The sequence below is a fragment of the Haliotis rufescens genome, unplaced genomic scaffold (assembly GCF_023055435.1).
Source record: "Haliotis rufescens isolate VD_foot unplaced genomic scaffold, xgHalRufe1.0.p SCAF_2, whole genome shotgun sequence".
Classification (NCBI taxonomy): domain Eukaryota; kingdom Metazoa; phylum Mollusca; class Gastropoda; order Lepetellida; family Haliotidae; genus Haliotis; species Haliotis rufescens.
This window is the reverse complement of record NW_025963890.1, coordinates 15,457,076-15,478,080: the sequence shown is the minus strand read 5'-3', so window position 1 is coordinate 15,478,080 and position 21,005 is coordinate 15,457,076. Positions and strand designations below refer to the sequence as shown.

Genomic DNA, 21,005 nt, shown 5'->3' with positions numbered 1-21,005 from the left:
GTGGCTGTTATGAGTTATCTCCCTTCTATGTCCCTCCTTTTGACCAATCAGATTCCATCTCTCATATCACTTGCATTTGCCTCAGACAAAATGGTGCCGCCCAATCACGACGATCTGATTGCCAATCAAGATCAGTATTGTTATAAAACGTGCTTTACACCACAAAGTGGATCAAATCACGTGAGCACCATGATTTACATGAAAAGAATTGCAAAATATTTGTCGACACCCAGTTGACAAAGGTACACATTCTTTGCAATCCTGCAGTCAAAACTAAAACTGGACTTTTATAGTCAGTTTACACACTTGCCTCGGGAAGATGTGCTTAGTGCTGCATTAAACACACACTCCATCACTTATTTCTGTTCCGCTATGAAGATTCCGGGGCAGGATAGGCAACTAGCACTCCATGATTGTTGAATGAGCTGACTAGTGAGGATTGGTTTAACGTTTTTCTTGCAGACATGTGAAGGGAAATCCTCTCCTCGGAAATCTAGTCTGACTAGCAAACCAGAGGAGGTCATCACCATGGTGATGCGTGTCTTCGTCGACGCCTATCCCTATATCCCACAACATAGGAAGTTGATGCTGTACACAAAGCTGGTGAGGATTGTGGGACAGAAGCAATACCTGTGGAGATGCCTGCTTCTGTTTATCGAGCATGTGGTGACGCGGGAGCGTAGCGCCAGGCCGGACGACTCCCATCTCGTTCTGGAAGAGAAGGTTTGTGTAACATGATGCTTTTGACCACTGCAGTGTAAGACCACCGGGTATTCTATGCGCTAGTTATAGGCTAGTGACCACTACTAGCTCTCAAGGTATTTCACTTGCCTTTAAATACCAAAAACACATCATCTCTGGCTTGGAGATAATTTTGTAGGATTCTTTCATGTTACTATAGTTACTCTGTCATCATGCCAGGACAGAGTAACTGTAGGATGTTCCTTAACTTCCTTCGAGTAGGGGGACACGGGTGGCCCCGTCGTCTAAGGTGCTGAGCAGAGCACGCCAGAAACCTATGATTGTGGGTTCGAATCCCAGTTCGCCCCGATTATGTTTCTAGGTTTGTCAGCACCATACCTGTGCTAGTGGGTTTCACCGAAGTGGTAAACGTCTGAGGCCTGCATCATTTCGGGCTTTCCTCCCGCATTAAGCTGACACCCCGCGATATAACTGGAATACTGTTAAAAGCGGCGTTAAACCCAACTCACTCTTTTGAGTAGTATATTGAAAAGAATTTGAGGTACAAGCTGTCAGTTTATCACAAGGTGGTGACACTATTATCCAAAAGGGACATCAGGGATTTTTCTAAACGTGCTTGGAGGACGATATTCAGCCCCAAGTCTGCAGCAAATGTCGGTAAATATTCCCAAATTGGAATTACGAATTTCCCAGTTCATGTTGTGTAGTAAAAACTTATGTTGTGGCTTTGAGACGTGACTTGTATTTCATTGATCAGTTTGAGGTAAATAACAATTTTGTTTTTCTCTATGACAAGTTTTGAATCCTGTATAAATCCCTGGACACATCCCTGTACAATGCTGGTGGGTTGTTAATAATGACATGTCTGATCATGTTGTCTGATCATATTTCTTGTATTACCAGATGTCGGGACCTATAGCACCTGCGGAACTAGAATTCATCCTGAGTCTGTCAACCTCCTTCTCACCAGCAACCCAGCTTATGGCGGCCCGGGATGCTATTGTGTATATCTCCCAGCTGCCGGATGACAAAGATGGTATGTTGCCTCATATTCTCCTCAAAAAAACTTAAGGAGCATTAGATTTATGTATATTACTATAGTTATTCTTAACCGCCCTTGTTGTTTTGTGGTTGGGCATCTGCTCGGAGAGCGGAAGGTGCGGGATTCCATCCCTGGCCGCATCATACCAAAAGATGTTAAAAGATGGTACTTGTTGTTACCCTGTCTGGTGCTCAGCATTAAGGGGCTTAAACGAGGAGTCAGTATACTGTGTCTGAGTGGGATATACATGTTAAACCGCCACATGGTATCTCAGTGGGCAAGCGCTATAAAGTCTGCATTAGCTGGACTAGTACAAGCAGCCACACACACACATGCATCCATGTCACTTAGTAAGCAGACATCTTGGACGTGTCATTAAACCCCATTTCAACTCGCCCATAGTTAATCTGTCATTGCATGATAGATTAACTACAGTAATACGAAAGAATTGGATGGTCCTTAACTTTGTTTTAGTAGTATATGTCTTACACAAATGCATGGAGACCTTTTTGTTACTATTTGTCTTACACTTATGCATGGAGACCTTTTTGTTACTTTAGTGGTCACAGGTGTTCCAGTTTCTAAGGCAAATAATTCGTTGTACAGAGTTGCATCCCTTAGGTGTGCCAGGAACCTATGATCTTGGCTTCAAATCCAAGATTTGGCCTTACAATGTTTCAATATTTGTCAGCATAATACTCATGCTTGTGGGTTTCACAAAAGTGGTAAATGTCTAAGACCTGCATCACTTGCAAGACATGCTGTGATGTAACTGAAATACTATGTTCAAAGCAGCGTTAAACTCCCTCCCTCCCTCACATCACTCACTCACTTACTCACTTACTCACTCACTCACTCACTCACTATTACTTGTGTATGTGCAGACACAGTGATCAAGGCTAAAAGTGTGCCTCAGTCCCTGGGGTCCTTGAAGAAGGAGGACAGTGAGATCTTCAGTGTACCCTTCCACACTGCCAAGCAGCTGCGGCACTTCAAGTATGCTGGCGTCCATCTGTTCGTCGCCCTCCTCTCTCATCAGCAGTTTGTGTCACAGGTAGGAGGACGTTACAGGATGGGACTTGATTGGTTAAAGAACAATCACATGACCCTTTTTGTAGCACAATGTTAATTGGAACAACATAAATATTTTTAAAAAATTCCCAAAATTTGGGGTAGGCACTTCTATGAAACAAGGTGTGGGTGGGTAGCCTAGTGGTTAAAGTGTTTCCTCCTCATGCCAAAGGCTTAGGTTTGGTTCCCCCCATGGGTGCAATGTGTGAATATTGCTGAAAGCAGCGTAAAACCACTCGTGCTCACTCACTCTATAAATAAAACAAGAAAATGGATTTTATTATGAATTATTGAGGTTTAATTATTGTTGATGCTGACTTTTACCAAATTCAGAAATATGGTCAGAACTTGTTTATTGATATGTTTAGACATTTCTTGGGAGCTGCTATGGGCGGCCATGCAGTTAGCATATACACAGTGGAACAAGCCGATTAAACTCGGAATGTTTTACAAATTGCAGCGCCATCTGGTGTTCTTTATTGTCAACGTCCCTTAGCAGTTTAGCGTCCATTCGTGTGCACTGACATTCTTTAGTACACATTGTTCTTTCTTTTCATATGACATCTTTTCGTAACATTTGACTTATATTGCATACTTTTGACCTTTATTTCAACTTTGTATTTTTTGACAGGCGTCTGTTTGTTTTGTATTTTGACCTTTATTAGTAACATTTAATACTATTTTTGTAACATTTGACTATTATTGCATACTTTGGTCCTTTATTTTAACTTTGTATTTGTTTTCCCAATGGCCCCCCATAATCTGCATGGTCCAGTCATCTAAGACGCCACACTTGGCTGTGCAGAGTAAGGTGTGGCACAGTCTATGATCTGTTGAATCCCAGAATCTTGAGTTAGCTTCTCGTCATTCACTATATGGTTGAGATAATCACAAGGTGATGTTTAGCTCTCAACTCACTCACCTCGACTCTTGGTTTATCGGCGCCATACTCGTGCTTGTGGGTTCTACAAGGACTAAAGTCTGCATCCCCTTGGCTTTCCTCCCACATTGAGCTGACTTGTTGTGATGTCACTGAAATACTAGTCAAAAACACAACTCACTCACTCCCTTTTCACATTACAAGGATATCTTTCAATCAATTTAAATAGATATTTGGCTTTCTGCAGCCATTTTGAATTTCAAACTTTGGGGCTGGAGTCAAGGCATGACTGATAATTTTGGGCCGTGGTGAACTGGTATCTGTTGATTGTTGCAGTTGTGTTGAGGTGTTCTGGTATTTGAAGGTTGCAGCCAAGGAGGGGAAGAAATCACTGCAGAAGAACTTTGAGTCTCTTCTTGAGACGCTTCTCCAGTACATCAGCCAGATCTCCAGGACTGTGGACAAGCACCAGAACAAACCCACCTCTCGCTTCTGGAAGGCCTACCTCCACAAGGCTTATGACATGATCGATAAGGTGAGACTTACCTGTGCAGCTGTGAGACACTGTCACCCCACGGAGAGACCTGGGACCTTATGACATGATCGATAAGGTGAGACTTACCTGTGCAGCTGTGAGACACTGTCACCCCACGGAGAGGCCTGGGACCTTATACTTGTCAATAGAATCATACAAACAGGATTGTTCGATAAAATATGTCAAAGTTTTTATTCTATTTTCAATTGTTGACGTGGCCCCCACTTTCATGTCTCCTTTCATTGTTCCATCATACAATGTGTGAAGCCCATTTTCCGGTGTTCCTCGTCGTGATATCGTGGAATATTGCTAAAAGCGGCGTAAAACCATATTCACTCACTCACTCACTCACTCACTCACTCACTCACTCATTGTTCCATCAGGGCAGTGGGGTATCCTACTGGTTAAAGCGTTTGCTTATCATACCGAAAACCTGGCTTCGATTCCCCACATTGATACAATATGTGAAGCCCATTTCTGGTGTCCCTCATCGTGATATTGCTGGAATATTGCTTAAAGCAACGTAAAACCATACTCGCTCACTCATTGTTCCATCAGTGCTGTTATCATTTTGAGTGTCATTACTTGTAAGGATTGTAGCTATTTTATTTGTCAGTCGCCATCTTGTAGGGACCCATACAGGCGGGCTGGCCTGTCCAGACAACATGGCGGCTTTATGTTTGTGCAGAGAGAGTCCCCAGCACCCAACACTTGTAAGAGCTGAATAAGTAGGATTGGTCAAAATGTTCGGCTGATTGTGTATCATAATGCACTGATGTGTTTTATGTCTGGCCCAGACTTTGTTATTTACAGGCCACTAGAATATTGGTGGACTGTCCCCGAGTGTGGCAAAAACAGGTCATTTCTGATCCTGACACAACACATTGTAACCAAGGGCAGACGTCGCTCCTGCGGAGGAAGATGCATGTTTTGGGTTCTGTGTCATAGGATCGAAATAGGAAATTGCAATATGTTGTGTCGGGGTAAGTATACAATTAGATGAATATCCATATTCATGGCTTGTTTCTCCAGATCGCCTGCCTGCTGCGGGACCACGTGTTTGTGGAGGTGATATCGGGGCTGCTGAAGCACGGCCTGCCCACTGTCCAGCGCAAGGCCATGGAGCTCCTCAACTCACGCCTCCAGCAGGTCAAGGACGTTGTGGATAAGGAACAGGTCAGTGCGCTGTAAAAGTGATATGCGTCTATTTTTTGTCAGGTAATGAAAAATGAACTTTGCTTTACGATCAGGAAATGAAAGGATTTGTACATTATGTAGAACAACTGCCGCAAGGCTGTGGCACATTTAAATGAGTGTTAGTGGGGAAACCTCGTAGTCTGGACAGTGTTAGTTGGGAAACCTCATAGTGCTGACACTGTTAGTGGGGAAACCTCGTAGTCCGGACAGTGTTAGTGGGGAAACCTCATAGTGCTGACAGTGTTGGTGGGGAAACCTCATAGTGCTGACAGTGTTGGTGGGGAAACCATGTAGTCTGGACACTGTAAGTGGGGAAACCTCGTAGTCTGGACACTGTTAGTGGGTTTACCTCATGACCAGAAGTGTTAGTGGAAAACCTCATAGTCTGGACACTGTTAGTGGGGAAACCTCGTTGTCCGGACACTGTTAGTGGGGAAACCTCATAGGGCTGACAGTGTTGGTGGGGAAACCCCATAGTCTGGACACTGTTAGTGGGGAAACCTCGTAGTCTGGACACTGTTAGTGGGGAAACCTTGTAATCCAGAAACTATTAGTGGGGAAACCATGTAGTCTGGACACTGTTAGTGGGGAAACTTTGTAGTCTGGACACTGTTAGTTGGGAAACCTTGTAGTCCAGACACTGTTAGTGGGGAAACCTTGTAGTCCGGACACTGTTAGTGGGGAAACCTTGTTGTCTGGACACTGTAAGTGGGGATACCCCGTAGTCCGGACACTGTTAGTGGGGAAACCTTGTAGCCTGGACACTGTTAGTGGGGAAACCTCATTGTCTGGGCACTTTTAGTGGGGAAACCCTGTAGTCTGGACACTGTTAGTGGGGAAACCTCATTGTCTGGACACTGTTAGTGGGGAAACCTTGTAGTCTGGACAGTGTTAGTGGGGAAACCCCGTAGTCTGGACACTGTTGGTTGGGAAACCCTGTAGTCCGGAGACTGTTAGTGGGGAAACCTCATTGTCTGGACATTGTTAGTCGAGAAACCTTGTAGTCTGGACACTGTTAGTGGGGAAACCCCGTAGTCTGGACACTGTTAGTGGGGAAACCTTGTAGTCTGGACACTGTTAGTGGGGAAACCATGTAGTCTGGACACAGTTAGTGGGGAAAACCCGTAGTCCGGACACTGTTAGTTGGGAAACCTCATTGTCTGGACACTGTTAGTCGGGAAACCATGTAGTCTGGACACTGTTAGTGGGGAAACCTTGTAGTCTGGATACTGTTAGTGGGGAAACCTTGTAGTCCGGACACTGTTAGTGGGGAAACCCTGTAGTCTGGACACTGTTAGTCGGGGAAACCATGTAGTCTGGACACTGTTAGTGGGGAAACCCCGTAGTCCGGACACTGTTATTGGGGAAACCTTGTAGTCCAGACACTGTTAGTGGGGAAACCTTGTAGTCCAGACACTGTTAGTGGGGAAACCTTGTTGTCCGGACACTGTTAGTGGGGAAACCATGTAGTCTGGACACTGTTAGTCGGGAAACCATGTAGTCTGGACACTGTAAGTGGGGAAACCCTGTAGTCCAGACACTGTTACTGGGGAAACTGGGAGTCCGGACTATGTGGTTGATTATAGCAAAGGGTATGTGCCTCATATAAATTTCTTGGGTTTTCAAGGCTTTGTCCGCAGGAAAATATAACAGCTTCCGTATTGAAACTGAATATCACATTCAATGCTGTATGTTCTTGTGTAGAGAAGAATTGTATGATGGTGATGTTTTCTACAGGAGAAAATCATGATGGGGCTGGTTGATGAACTGTCTGCCATAGTGAAACAGACAACTCTGGACTCCGATGACCTTGAGGAGACAGGGGTCAATGGTCAGACAGCTCTCTACAGCCTGAAGGTGTTGTGTCGTCTGCTGGGCACTAAACACCCTGACAGGTTTATCAAGGTCAGTGGTGTTGAAGATAACATGAACTGTGTGACAGTTGCTTTGTTTCAGTATACTCTGCCATGACACTGTGGGGTTCTGGAGTAGAATAGGTTCCGTAGGATCATGTGGTTAGACAAAGCCACTAGTCCTGAGGCTGTTGGAAATGTGGAAGGACTTCTTCCTTTTTCTCAAAATCTAATGTTACATAAACCCTAGTTGAATTGAGCTCCGAAATAAGTCAAAATAGGGGACAACTGAGAAGTCTGACTCGTATTTCCCATGACTCAATTATATACAGGCAGCCATCATACAGCAAGAATAACGTTAAATTACATTCAGTCCCAGCAGTAATCTGTGATTCCGTGGTGACAGATGAATCTGCAGAAATGCAGACTTGGTGCAGAAATATATCCATCTTGCCAAAAAATCACATTTTGTGCAGAATTTTGCATTTTTCTGTCACAGAATGTCAAATACACCGCAGAATGTTAACTTGTGAGCCGAAAGCTGGATATAAAATTTTAAAAGTCGCATAGGTTTACTGAAATGAACATTATTTCAATTGTGCATTGTATATTTTATGTCATTCCAAATAATTATTTTAGTTGTTTGTGTTATATGGATTAAACATGTTAAAGAAAAAAAATATCTTTTAGACATTTTACGTTACGAGAAATGGTTAAATGAAATCAATATCCTGATTTCAAGTTGAAGTTGAATTTTGTATTATTGCTTTCCGGAAGTGCATGTCTGTATGTTTACACTGTAGATCACCAGATTCACTTCAATAAGCTATTCGAGAAACATGCCTGGTGCAAAGAAACTATGCTTAAAAGTTTGCAGAATTATGTGCAGAATTATCAAATTCGGTTGCAGAATTTACAAAACAAATACCACAAAATTTGTGTTTTTTGGGCCGTAGTATAAGGTTAGAACTGAATATTTATTCACTTCCATGATGTGTTGTTCGGTATCAGATGATTTTAAACACTGGTCGAAATATTCTTTAACCGGCTTTAATTCAAAGCCCTTGGGTCCATGTTGATATGACACATGCAGTACTGCAGCATGTTCCCCATTTCAGGTTCTGCAGCTCACTTGCAAGGTCCTGACCAAGAGGAAGGACAGCCCTAATGTGTTGGCGTGTGCACTGCTGTGTGTTGGGGAGATCTCGGCCGACCTCAAGGTCCATGTCATCCCCCACCTCCCCACGTTCATGCCCAAACTCCTCAAGATCCTGGGCCGCACTGAAGAGCTGGCTGGGTGAGCCCCATGGGATGTCGTCGTTTGGTTTTCAGAACATTGTGTAACTTCCGGTTCTGTTTTGCTAACCTGGTTAATATCAAGATTTGTGTATTGGCATTGGTTTCATGTTCTTGTCACCAGTTTAGGGCTGAAATGGGTATTTTCTTGTTTGCCGTTTTAGACAGTGGAATATCAATCACTGGTTTGTTGGTCTAGATTTCATTATTTGCAGACTGTTGTAATACCGACACCACTACACCACATGTTCACAGACCGACACTACCACACCACATGTTCACAGACCGACACTACCACACCACATGTTCACAGACCGACACCACCACACCACATGTTCACAGACCGACACCACATATTCACAGACCGACACAACCACAACAATAGACCGACACCACCACACACCAGTTCACAGACCGACACCACCACACCACATGTTCACAGACCGACACCACCACACTACATGTTCACAGACCGACACCACCACACCACATGTTCACTGACCTACACCACCACACCACATGTTCACTGACCTACACCACCACACTACATGTTCACAGACCTACACCACCACACCACATGTTCACTGATCGACACCACCACACCACATGTTCACAGACCGACACCACCACACCACATGTTCACAGACCGACACTACCACACCACATGTTCACTGACCTACACCACCACACCACATGTTCACAGACCGACACTACCACACTACATGTTCACAGACCGACACCACCACACCACATGTTCACTGACTGACACCACCACACCACATGTTCACAGACCGACACCACCACACCACATGTTCACTGACCTACACCACCACACCACATGTTCACTGACCTACACCACCACACTACATGTTCACAGACCTACACCACCACACCACATGTTCACTGATCGACACCACCACACCACATGTTCACAGACCGACACCACCACACCACATGTTCACAGACCGACACTACCACACCACATGTTCACTGACCTACACCACCACACCACATGTTCACAGACCGACACTACCACACTACATGTTCACAGACCGACACCACCACACCACATGTTCACTGACTGACACCACCACACCACATGTTCACAGACCGACACCACCACACCACATGTTCACTGACCTACACCACCACACCACATGTTCACTGACCTACACCACCACACCACATGTTCACAGACCTACACCACCACACCACATGTTCACTGATCGACACCACCACACCACATGTTCACTGACCTACACCACCACACCACATGTTCACAGACCGACACTACCACACTACATGTTCACAGACCGACACCACCACACCACATGTTCACTGACCAACACCACCACACCACATGTTCACAGACCTACACCACCACACCACATGTTCACTGACTGACACCACAACATCACATGTTCACTGACTGACACCACCATACCACATGTTCACTGACCGACACCACAACACCACATGATCACAGACCGACACCACCTCACCACATGTTCACAGACCGACACCACCACACCACATGTTCACAGACCGACACCACATATTCACAGACCGACACCACCACAACAATAGACAAACACCACCATACCACATGTTCACTGACTGACACCACAATACCACATGATCACAGACCGACACCACCTCACCACATGTTCACAGGCCGACACCACCACACCACATGTTCACAGACCGACACCACCTCACCACATGTTCACTGACCGACACCACCTCACCACATGTTCACTGATCGACACCACCTCACCACATGTTCACTGACCGACACCACCACACTACATGTTCACAGACCGACACCACATGTTCACTGATCGACACCACCTCACCACATGTTCACTGACCGACACCACCTCACCACATGTTCGCTGATCGACACCACCTCACCACATGTTCACTGATCGACACCACCTCACCACATGTTCACAGACCGACACCACATGTTCACTGATCGACACCACCTCACCACATGTTCACTGACCGACACCACCACACTACATGTTCACAGACCGACACCACCACACTACATGTTCACTGACTAACACCACCACACTACATGTTCACAGACCGACACCACCACATCACATGTTCACAGACCGACACCACCACACTACATGTTCACAGACCGACACCACCACATCACATGTTCACAGACCAACACCACCACACCACATGTTCACTGACTGACACCACCACACCACATGTTCACAGACCGACACCACCACACCACATGTTCACAGACCGACACTACCACACCACATGTTCACTGACCGACACTACCACACCACATGTTCACAGACCGACACCACCACACTACATGTTCACTGACCAACACCACCACACTACATGTTCACTGACCGACACTACCACACCACATGTTCACTGACCAACACCACCACACTACATGTTCACAGACCAACACCACATGTTCACTGACCGACACCACCACACCACATGTTCACAGACCGACACTACCACACCACATGTTCACTGACCGACACCACCACACCACATGTTCACAGACCGACACCACCACACCACATGTTCACTGACCTACACCACCACACCACATGTTCACTGACCTACACCACCACACCACATGTTCACTGACCTACACCACCACACCACATGTTCACAGACCTACACCACCACACCACATGTTCACTGACTGACACCACAACATCACATGTTCACTGACTGACACCACCATACCACATGTTCACTGACCGACACCACAACGCCACATGATCACAGACCGACACCACCTCACCACATGTTCACAGACCGACACCACCACACCACATGTTCACAGACCGACACCACATGTTCACTGACCGACACCACCACACCACATGTTCACTGACCGACACCACCACACCACATGTTCACTGACTGACACCACCACACCACATGTTCACTGACCGACACCACCACACTACATGTTCACAGACCGACACCACATGTTCACTGACCAACACCACATGTTCACTGACTGACACCACAACATCACATGTTCACTGACTGACACCACCACACCACATGTTCACTGACTGACACCACAACATCACATGTTCACTGACTGACACCACAACACCACATGTTCACTGACTGACACCACCACACCACATGTTCACTGACCGACACCACCACACTACATGTTCACAGACCGACACCACATGTTCACTGACCAACACCACATGTTCACTGACTGACACCACAACATCACATGTTCACTGACTGACACCACCACACCACATGTTCACTGACTGACACCACAACATCACATGTTCACTGACTGACACCACAACATCACATGTTCACTGACCGACACCACCACACTACATGTTCACAGACCGACACCACATGTTCACTGACTGACACCACAACATCACATGTTCACTGACTGACACCACCACACCACATGTTCACTGACCGACACCACCACAACACATGTTCACTGACCGACACCACCACACTACATGTTCACAGACCGACACCACATGTTCACTGACCAACACCACATGTTCACTGACATACACCACCACACCACATGTTCACTGACCGACACAACCTCACCACATGTTTACAGGCCAACACCACCACACCACATGTTCACTGACCGACACAACCACACCACATGTTCACTGACCGACACCACATGTTCACTGACCAACACCACATGTTCACAGACCGACTGTGTTGCAGGAATGAGCTGCTGCTGCAGAGTTGTGTGACGGTCGTCAACAAGGTGGTGGAGAATCTGCCGCACTTCCTCAGCCCCTACATCCTGGACATCACCAAACATGTCAGTATATACAGATACTATCTTCCTTGCAACAGTGTAGATTCATTAGGATTTATTCAAAGACTGTATAGGAGTAATATAAGGATCCTTCACTGACCCTTACAATGGAAGTGTAAAAAAGACAATTTAAAAAAATGTATGCACAAATCTTTTATTTCTTATTGGTGTGTTTGGAATACATTAAAATCCCATGAATGTGTTGCATTTCTGTAGATGATGAATTGAGACTCTTCTTCAGATAATAGTTTTCAGAAGAAACGGCTCGGTTATTACTGACCAGTTTGTCCTCTGTTGTATACAAGTGTTTGTTTCCAGTACTGTCTCCTGTCTGGAGGGGAATCTCCTCAGAAGCCACAAGTTCAGCAGCGTCTTCTAGCCATTCGGTAAGACTAGCTTTGTCTTCTATGGCGTTGTTTCAAGCGTTTTCAGAGTCTCTGACTGTAGTGATCATATGCTTGCTGGAATACGATCTAAAGCAATCAATGGCACTCTTATACTTCAAGGCTCAGTTGAAAACCTGTTCCTTATAAAATCGCTATCTAGTACATCTTCTGAGGCAAGGGTGTCAACTGACTATAAAAGTCAAGTTTCCACCCTTGCCAAATTTGGCTGGAATTTCTGTGCTCGATCGTAGCGCCATCAGTGGCTATTACGAGTTATGTCCCTTCAATATCCCTCCTATTGACCAATCAGATTCCACCTCTCCTATGACTTGCAATTGCTTCAAACAAAATATGAAAACGATCTGATCGATAATCAAGATCTATATTGAAATATAACGGGCCTTTCTTTGTGAAGTGCATCAAATCACTTGAGCACCTTGATTAAAAGCATGACAAGATTTGCAAAATATCTGTCGACGCCCAGTTGGTGGTACACATGCTTTGAAAGTCCTTCAGTCAACCGAAATTGCTTGTTGATTGGACTAACCATGGACTCATTAGTCCAGCCAAAATGTAACTCCATAATACCAGCCTAGTTGGGCAAAGGTGGAAACTGGACTTTTATAGTCAGCATGTTCCCAAGGCAAGAGAGTTCTCTGGTATAGCTCTCCTCCTACTAACACACCTGGTTGGAGGTGTCTTTGTCCACAAGACACATTCACAGTATTGTGATGTCAGACTGGGCCACTCCAGAAATGTAACCTTACGACATCTGAAGGGTTGTTAACTAAGTGAATGGACTTCTTGATGTGTTATCTATGAGGGATTGTGAACTGTGCAGAGATGAGACTGTACTGTTCTAGGCCAGCTGATTGTTACTCTGAATCCCAGATTCATCCTGATGAAGAATCTCAGCATCATACTCATGCTTGTGTGTTCACCCAAGACTACATCTTTCTTGTTTTGCAGTCACGCGATGGCCACAGTTCTACCAACACGTGTCATCCTTCCAACCGTTGTGTCATGCTACGAGTACCTGGTGGAAGAACATCAAGTATGTGTTGTCACTCTTAGTCTTTTCCAAGGGGCACAGTACCCGTGAAGATCCGGGATAGAATAGGTCTTCAGCACTCAATGCTTGACGTAAAAGGCGACTTTGCTTGTCGTAAAAGGCGACTAACGGTATCGGGTGGTCAGGCTCACTGACTTGGTTGATGCATGTCATCATATCCCAATTGCGTGGATCGATGCACATGACGTCAATCACTGGATTGTCTGGTCCAGACTCGATTATTTACAGACCGCCGTCATATAGCTGGAATATTTCTGAGTGCGGCGTTAAACAACAAACCAACCAAGGGGCACAGATGGTTTTGTGTCTACACCTTGCTGATGAGAAGGGTCGGCTTGTAGGATCAAATCCTCGACTCTTGGCTTGCCCCCACGTAGATTTGTGGACGGAACTCTGCTCCCAACTATCAGGGGAGAATTCAGCCTGATCACATTTCAAGTCATTGATGTTTCGATAGCATGAGTTACTATGTCTTATCCCAGATTATAAACCTATTCATTGGGATCTCTATTAAGTAAGAGAGTTCTTTCTATAGGCATTAAAACCTATTAAGAGGTTTTACTTTCAAAGTAGAACCTCAAATCCCAGGTTTAACCAAGTAACTGAAAAAATGACAACAAGTAGCCTTTCAAAATTTTAATTCAATTAAAATTGAATGTCATGTGTACAGTTCCGCGTGGACATTTAAAAGCGACATCACTTCAGAGTCTCTGGTGAAAGGACAGCGAGGTTTCAAAACACGTGCTTTTAAACAAGTGCTTATCAATGATGCACAATTTGCACGTGCAGTAACTGCTAGCTGTTACGTCGCAACTAACTCTATGTAACAGTTTGATTGTTTAAAGTCGAAAATCTTATAAAGCAAAAAACACCTTTAAAATTTGCGAATTTTCGTTTTGAAAAGTTTAAAAGACGTGGAATATTGCAACACAAACATTTAGAAACCGAAGATTTCACTTTCATTTTAAAGTAAGTATTTTAGTTGTGTTTTGTTGTTGACACATCCAAGTGCTCTTGGACGCCTGGCAAGTCAGCGAGTTTCACGTGCAAGTTGTGATATCACGTCTCCAAGGAAGCGCTATAATGAAACGCCTCATTTATAGATGCCCGTTATAACATTTAATCAATTTAAACGGTTCATAAGTATGGAAAAACACTGTCCCTCGGTTTTGGTAGACAGAGCATGCCCCGGGGGTCGGGAAAAACCAAGGGGGCTTCGCCCCCTTGGTTTTTCCCTCTCCCCAGGGCATGCTCTGTCTACCAAAACCTTGTAAGCGTGTTTTCTCCAATACATAATTTTAAATTACTTTAGGCTTGAAAAAATAAAAGAATGGGTTCTCAGGCAATGACTTTTGAAAATATATTGCGGGCGGTGATTTTTTCCTGCTTATTCAAACTAGTATGTAACCAAATAAACAGTTGTGTACCATCAACCTGGGAAAGGGCCACCCTACAAAAACAGGCATACAAACTCCTATTGCCGCCATGACCATAAGACGTCAATGCAGTAAAGCAGTGCGCATGTAACTGAGAAGTAAGTATGTTTTGAAAATTGAAATAAAAAACAAAACGTGCGGCGGACTTTATGACGATGTGGGTGGTGCCTGAGAACCAAGACTTATCTTTTTTAGGCCTTATATTCTTTTATCTTTCATGTTTAGGTTTTAAATTGTTTTGCCCCAAGTATAACTCCCACAAATGTCACTGTTAGATTGAGCTTTGAGATTATGGCAGCCATTTACCCACTATGTGCTGTATCAGGAATGTGTGGAGTGTCTCATGTCTCTGCTGGAGGCCCACATCAAGGAGATGAACCGAGAGGACCTTGCCAGCTTCCACAACGAGATCCTTGCCTTCTTCTTCATCTGTCTCGACTTCAGGTCAAACTATCCCAAGGTGAGACTTCAGGGACACAAATTCACTTTGTTTGTTCGAACACTGGACCATTGCCACTTCAGTTGGAAATAAGCCACCATTTACAGTATTTCGGAATGTATGTTAAACATTGAGAGAGTAAGCAGCGAGGTGATGTGGCAATGCAAGTAGTTTAGGGCCAAACACAGACTGTATCATCATCTCTTGCAGGCCATGTGACAAGGCTTGGACTTTTTTATCCTTTGCCATCTTTCAACTATGGGGGCGGTCGGGTAGCCTAGTGGTTAAAGCATTCGCTCGTCACGCTGAAGACCTGGCTTGATTCCCGACATGGGTACAATGTGTGAAGCCCATTTCTGGTGTCCCCCCGCCGTGATATTGCTGGAATATTGCTAAAAGCGGCATAAAACAATACTCACTCACTCACTCACTCTTTCAACTATGAATAAAGGCTTCTTTTCTTTTGGCAATAAATGTAAGTGTCTGTGTTATGTGACACTCACTGGGCACAAATTACGGGTATGTCAAGAATGGTAACAATGATGTGTATATTACTAGGAATCACTGAGCAGGATAAACCAGATTGAAGACTCGGTGATCAACACAGTCATCTGTATGGTGATGAAGATGTCGGAGGCAACTTTCAGACCCATGCTCTTCAAGGTCAGTATGGCTTCTCAGTTCCCCCGTAACAACCTGTATGATACAGGCATAATCATGAATCAAGATTATTCTAAGGGAATTTAGAAGGAGTTTTTCTATTTGAGAAAAAATCCATCATGCCATCGGTGGAATATTTAAATCATGCCAGGTAAATTGCATCCTACATTTATGCTGACTAGATAATAAGTTAATAAGTTTTAGCAAAACGCCACTGGTTGAAAATGTTTGGCTACAACTACCATAAGTGGTGCCATTGGAGGGTTAAAATCAGTCAGTGGTGAAATCTTTTGCCAATCACACATGTTGCATTGTTTGTATCAGGTGTTTGACTGGGCAACCCGACAAGATGACACGAAGATGCGGGTCCTGGTGTTCTACAGGCTGGCAGACAGGTGGGACAAGTTACAGTCTACTCAGAATGTGTGTGTGTGTGTGTGTGTGTGTGTGTGTGTGTGTGTGTGTGTGTGTGTGTGTCTGTGTGTCTGTGTGTGTGTGTGTGTGTGTGTGTCTGCGTCTGTATGTGTGTGTGTGTGTGTCTGTGTTTGTCTGTGTCTGTGTGTGCGTGTGTGTGTGTCTGTGTGTCTGTGTGTGTCTGTGTTTGTCTGTGTGTGCGTGTGTGTGTGTGTGTGTGTCTGTCTGTGTCTGTCTGTGTCTGTCTGTCTGTGTCCCATCTCTAGACAATAGGGGAGAATATAGGCAGTGAATAGCCTTGTGGTTAAAGCGTTAGTTTGTCACTCCAAAAGCCCGGGTTCTGATTGCCCACATGGGTACTAAGTGTGGAGCCCATTCCTGGAGTCCTGTGATGTCATATTGCTGGAATATAGATAAAATCTGCGTAAAACAATTACTGCTCATCATCTGCCACATTTAATCCTTGGAGAATCCAGGTTAGCATTTGTCCCCAGCATACTATGCTGGTTGTAAGAGGCAACAAATGGGCCAGGTGTCATAGTACCCTGGATCGTTGCTCGTAATCAATCACTGGATCGTGTTGTTCTGTCAACAACAAACAAAGCTTCATTCAAGCTCATTAAAATCAAATCTTAGTTCTTGCTTCCGCTAAACAAAGATCTGAGGACATCCCATTACAGGTCACGTCAGACCGACCTTGTGCGAACTTTGACAGGCCAATAGATTGTCCGATCAGAAGGGACCTTTCTCTTGCTTTACGGCACTAATTTCAAATTGGCGACTACACTTCGAAACATATTTTGACAAATTCTCGATTACAAATTTGAAACCTGAACAAAAGAACATTCTGGAATGGCTAATAGATGGTATAGACTGTATGGATTCTGTTGTTTAACCCGTAACTGTCGTTCAGAATACCCTGTGTTAAAGTTTTCGAGGTTGCATGATTAGAAATCACATTCCGACTGTCACTTTCATAATCTGGTAAGCAAGGCTCTGATTAGTCAGATAAAAGGTTGTTCTGACGTGACCCCCAATGGGATGTCTTCAGATCTTTGTTTAGCGGTAGCAAGAACTAAGGTCTGATTTTAATGAGATTGAGCTTCATTTGTACTGTGCTCCGTATAGATCTTCTAGAGGATGTCCACTGTGGTGCCCATGAATATGTCACAGGTTACCAGTTGTTCTGGAGATAATTTGCCAGGAACTGTAAAACCAGATGTATTGTTTGTCTCTCCAGACTGGCGGAGAAGTTGAAGAGTCTGTTCACGTTGTTTGCCGGGTACATTGTGAAGCATGCTGCAGAGGTCCTGGACCAGAACAACACCAGTAAAGGAGGTACGACAAGCTGTGGACCCAAGCAGATCACAGAGCATGCTCTGCATACATTCTGGGGCGTTTAAGGTTACAAAGTGTGACCTGGCTGAATGTGTGTCATCCACACATAATTATTATCCCCAGCCACGAAATGCGGCTTATAAGAATGGAGTCAATTCATCCACTTCTCATTTGGGGAATTTTTTTCGCAAAGACTGAGTTAAAGGAGAGAAGTTGTACTGGTAATCATCTCAAACTGACTTCAAAAGTTGGTAAAAAAATAATTTTAGATAAAGTTATTGCTCCATGCATACTTGGGACAAGTTTGTCAGAAACTACTGAAGTTACATGAATGACTCGGTTGAAATATTGATGATGTTTCTGTCAGATGGCAGGTACTTCGGGAAGGGCAAGCGGTCCAGGAAGATGTCTTCCCAGCTGTTGTCCTGTGTGCTGGACACTCTATACAAGTGCTTCCTTCATGACAGTGACGGCTTTGTGACAGTCGAGAGGTTCGACACACTCATGCAGCCAATCATTGACCAGGTGAGTTACAGTTAGTGCTTGGTGGAGAAGGATGGAACAGGGACGTGTGTGTCACTGGATGTGAGGGAGCAGGGATGTGGAGGGAGCAGGAGATGAGAGAGGGGGTGGGGACATGTGGGATGGGAGGGAGCAGGGGACGAGAGAGGGGGTGGGGACATGTGGGGTGTGAGGGAGCAGGGGACGAGATAGGAGGTGGGGACATGTGGGGTGGGAGGGAGCAGGGGACGAGAGAGAGGGGGTGGGGTCATGTGGGGTGGAAGGGAGCAGGGAACGAGAGAGAGAGGGGGTGGGGACATGTGGGCTGGGAGGGAGCAGGGGACGAGATAGAGGGGCTGGGGACGTGGGGTGGGAGGGAGCAGGGGACGAGAGAGAGGGGATGGGGTGTGAGGGAGCAGGGGACGAGAGAGAGGGGGTGGGGACATGTGGGGTGGGAGGGAGCAGGGGACGAGATAGGAGGTGGGGACATGTGGGGTGGGAGGGAGCAGGGGACGAGAGAGAAGGGGTGGGGTCATGTGGGGTGGAAGGGAGCAGGGAACGAGAGAGAGAGGGGGTGGGGACATGTGGGCTGGGAGGGAGCAGGGGACGAGAGAGAGGGGCTGGGGACATGTGGGGTGGGAGGGAGCAGGGGACGAGAGAGGGGATGGGGACATTTGGCTTGGGAGGGAGCAGGGACATGGAGGGAGCAAACAGGGATGTGAGGGCGGAAGAAGGGAGCAGGGACGTGCAGGACGGGAGGAATCAAGGACATGGAGGGAGCAGAGATGTGCTTGGTGGGGAGAGTTGAATCAGGCACATGGTGGGAGGGAGCAGGTGAGAGAGGGAATAGTGATGTGGAGGAAACAGGGACTTGGGAGGGAACAGTGACGGGCTGGGTGGGCTGGACAAACGAATGTATGTATGTATGTATGTATGTATGTATGTATGTATGTATGTATGTATGTATGTATGTATGTATGTATGTATGTATGTATGTATGTATGTATGTATGTATGTATGTATGTATGTATATTTATTTATTTATTTATTTATTTATTTCACATTTATATATGTTCAGATTGAGAACACCCAGGGAGATGAGGAGAAGTACAAGAGTCGAGTTTCTCAGAATCTGGTTCCATGTATCGGCCAGTTTGCTGTGGCAGCTCGAGATGACTCCCTCTGGAAATCCATGAACTACCAGATCCTTCTGAAGACAAGGAACCCCTCCCCCCAGGTGAGCTGTGGTAAAACAGATACTTTCATTAATTTCTGCGTGGAAGGTAGTTGCCATTATTCATGGAAGCTGAACCATGTTACAATCAGGGTGAGTCTGGTTGTCAGCACCATGCCAAAAATGGTAAATGTCCAAGACGTGCATCACTCTTCCCCACTTCAAAGGGGCTTTACTGCATTCTCACTCCTAACATACTTTCAAGATGCATAATGCTGACTCAGTTTGTAGTATTCAGGTGTTGTTGTGCAGGTCAAGTTTGCCTCCCTGGATGTAATAGAAGAGTTCCACAAGAAGCTTCTGGACGACTTCCTGCCACTGCTGCCCGAGACCATTCCTTTCCTCGCGGAACTCATGGAGGGTTAGTGTCTTAAATCTTGCTTGTTTTGTTTGTTTGTTGTTTGCTTTTGTTTGTTGTTTAACACCACTTTCAGCAATATTCCTGCTGTATGACGGCGTACTGTAAATAATTGAATCTGGACCAGACAGTCCAGTGTTTGACATCATGAGCATCGATCTATGCAATTGGAATAAGATGACATGCATCAACCCATTCAGCAAGCATGACCACCCGATCCTGTTAGTTGCCTGTTACGGCAAGCATGGGTTGCTGAAGAGCTATTCTACCCGGATCTTCACAGGTCTGATCTTGCAGTGGATCAGTAACCATAATGGTTGTTTGATTGCTCATGCTTTTAAAAATATGTTACCTTTGTTTTGGTTTTTCAGATGAAAACGAGGAAGTTGAAAAACGCTGCCAGACTGTCATAGCTGACATGGAGAGGACCCTGGGAGAGCCTCTACAGAAATACTTCTAAGTGGAGCATGGCTGCTCCTCCTGCAGCCAGTGTTAACATCATCAGCTTTGGTAATAAAAGATTTATAAAAAGACACTTGTCATAATATGTCCTGTAGATATTGTACTGACTGTTACAAGTCTTGGGGTTGTAGATGTCTTTTGTTCACTTGGGTTCAGGGTTAGAGTTGGTCCCCAGCAACTTATGCTTGTTGCATGTTCTAGAGCTGGGATCGGTAAATCGGATACCCGGGTCTGGTGGTACTGAGTAGGACCTGGGACTACCCGGACCCGTGATTAGTCACGTGATGATATTGTTGTCAA

At 45.3% G+C, this 21,005-nt stretch overlaps 1 protein-coding gene across 1 annotated transcript in view; it reads left to right on the top strand.

The window, feature by feature from the left end:
• The window catches only part of LOC124135566 (HEAT repeat-containing protein 1-like), a 58,322-nt gene extending 37,548 nt beyond the window's left edge, over nucleotides 1-20,774 (top strand). Inside the window, exons 28-45 of the mRNA XM_048399673.1 lie at nucleotides 463-723; nucleotides 1,606-1,738; nucleotides 2,629-2,798; nucleotides 4,060-4,230; nucleotides 5,263-5,406; nucleotides 7,165-7,332; nucleotides 8,399-8,577; nucleotides 12,309-12,408; nucleotides 12,724-12,791; nucleotides 13,761-13,845; nucleotides 15,625-15,759; nucleotides 16,297-16,401; nucleotides 16,723-16,793; nucleotides 18,053-18,150; nucleotides 18,518-18,675; nucleotides 19,730-19,888; nucleotides 20,138-20,246; nucleotides 20,615-20,774. Coding sequence (XP_048255630.1) covers nucleotides 463-723; nucleotides 1,606-1,738; nucleotides 2,629-2,798; nucleotides 4,060-4,230; nucleotides 5,263-5,406; nucleotides 7,165-7,332; nucleotides 8,399-8,577; nucleotides 12,309-12,408; nucleotides 12,724-12,791; nucleotides 13,761-13,845; nucleotides 15,625-15,759; nucleotides 16,297-16,401; nucleotides 16,723-16,793; nucleotides 18,053-18,150; nucleotides 18,518-18,675; nucleotides 19,730-19,888; nucleotides 20,138-20,246; nucleotides 20,615-20,703 — 2,403 coding nt within the window. The 3' untranslated portion in view covers nucleotides 20,704-20,774. The remainder of the gene's footprint in view (nucleotides 1-462; nucleotides 724-1,605; nucleotides 1,739-2,628; nucleotides 2,799-4,059; nucleotides 4,231-5,262; nucleotides 5,407-7,164; nucleotides 7,333-8,398; nucleotides 8,578-12,308; nucleotides 12,409-12,723; nucleotides 12,792-13,760; nucleotides 13,846-15,624; nucleotides 15,760-16,296; nucleotides 16,402-16,722; nucleotides 16,794-18,052; nucleotides 18,151-18,517; nucleotides 18,676-19,729; nucleotides 19,889-20,137; nucleotides 20,247-20,614) is intronic.
• Nucleotides 20,775-21,005: the final 231 nt, after the last annotated feature.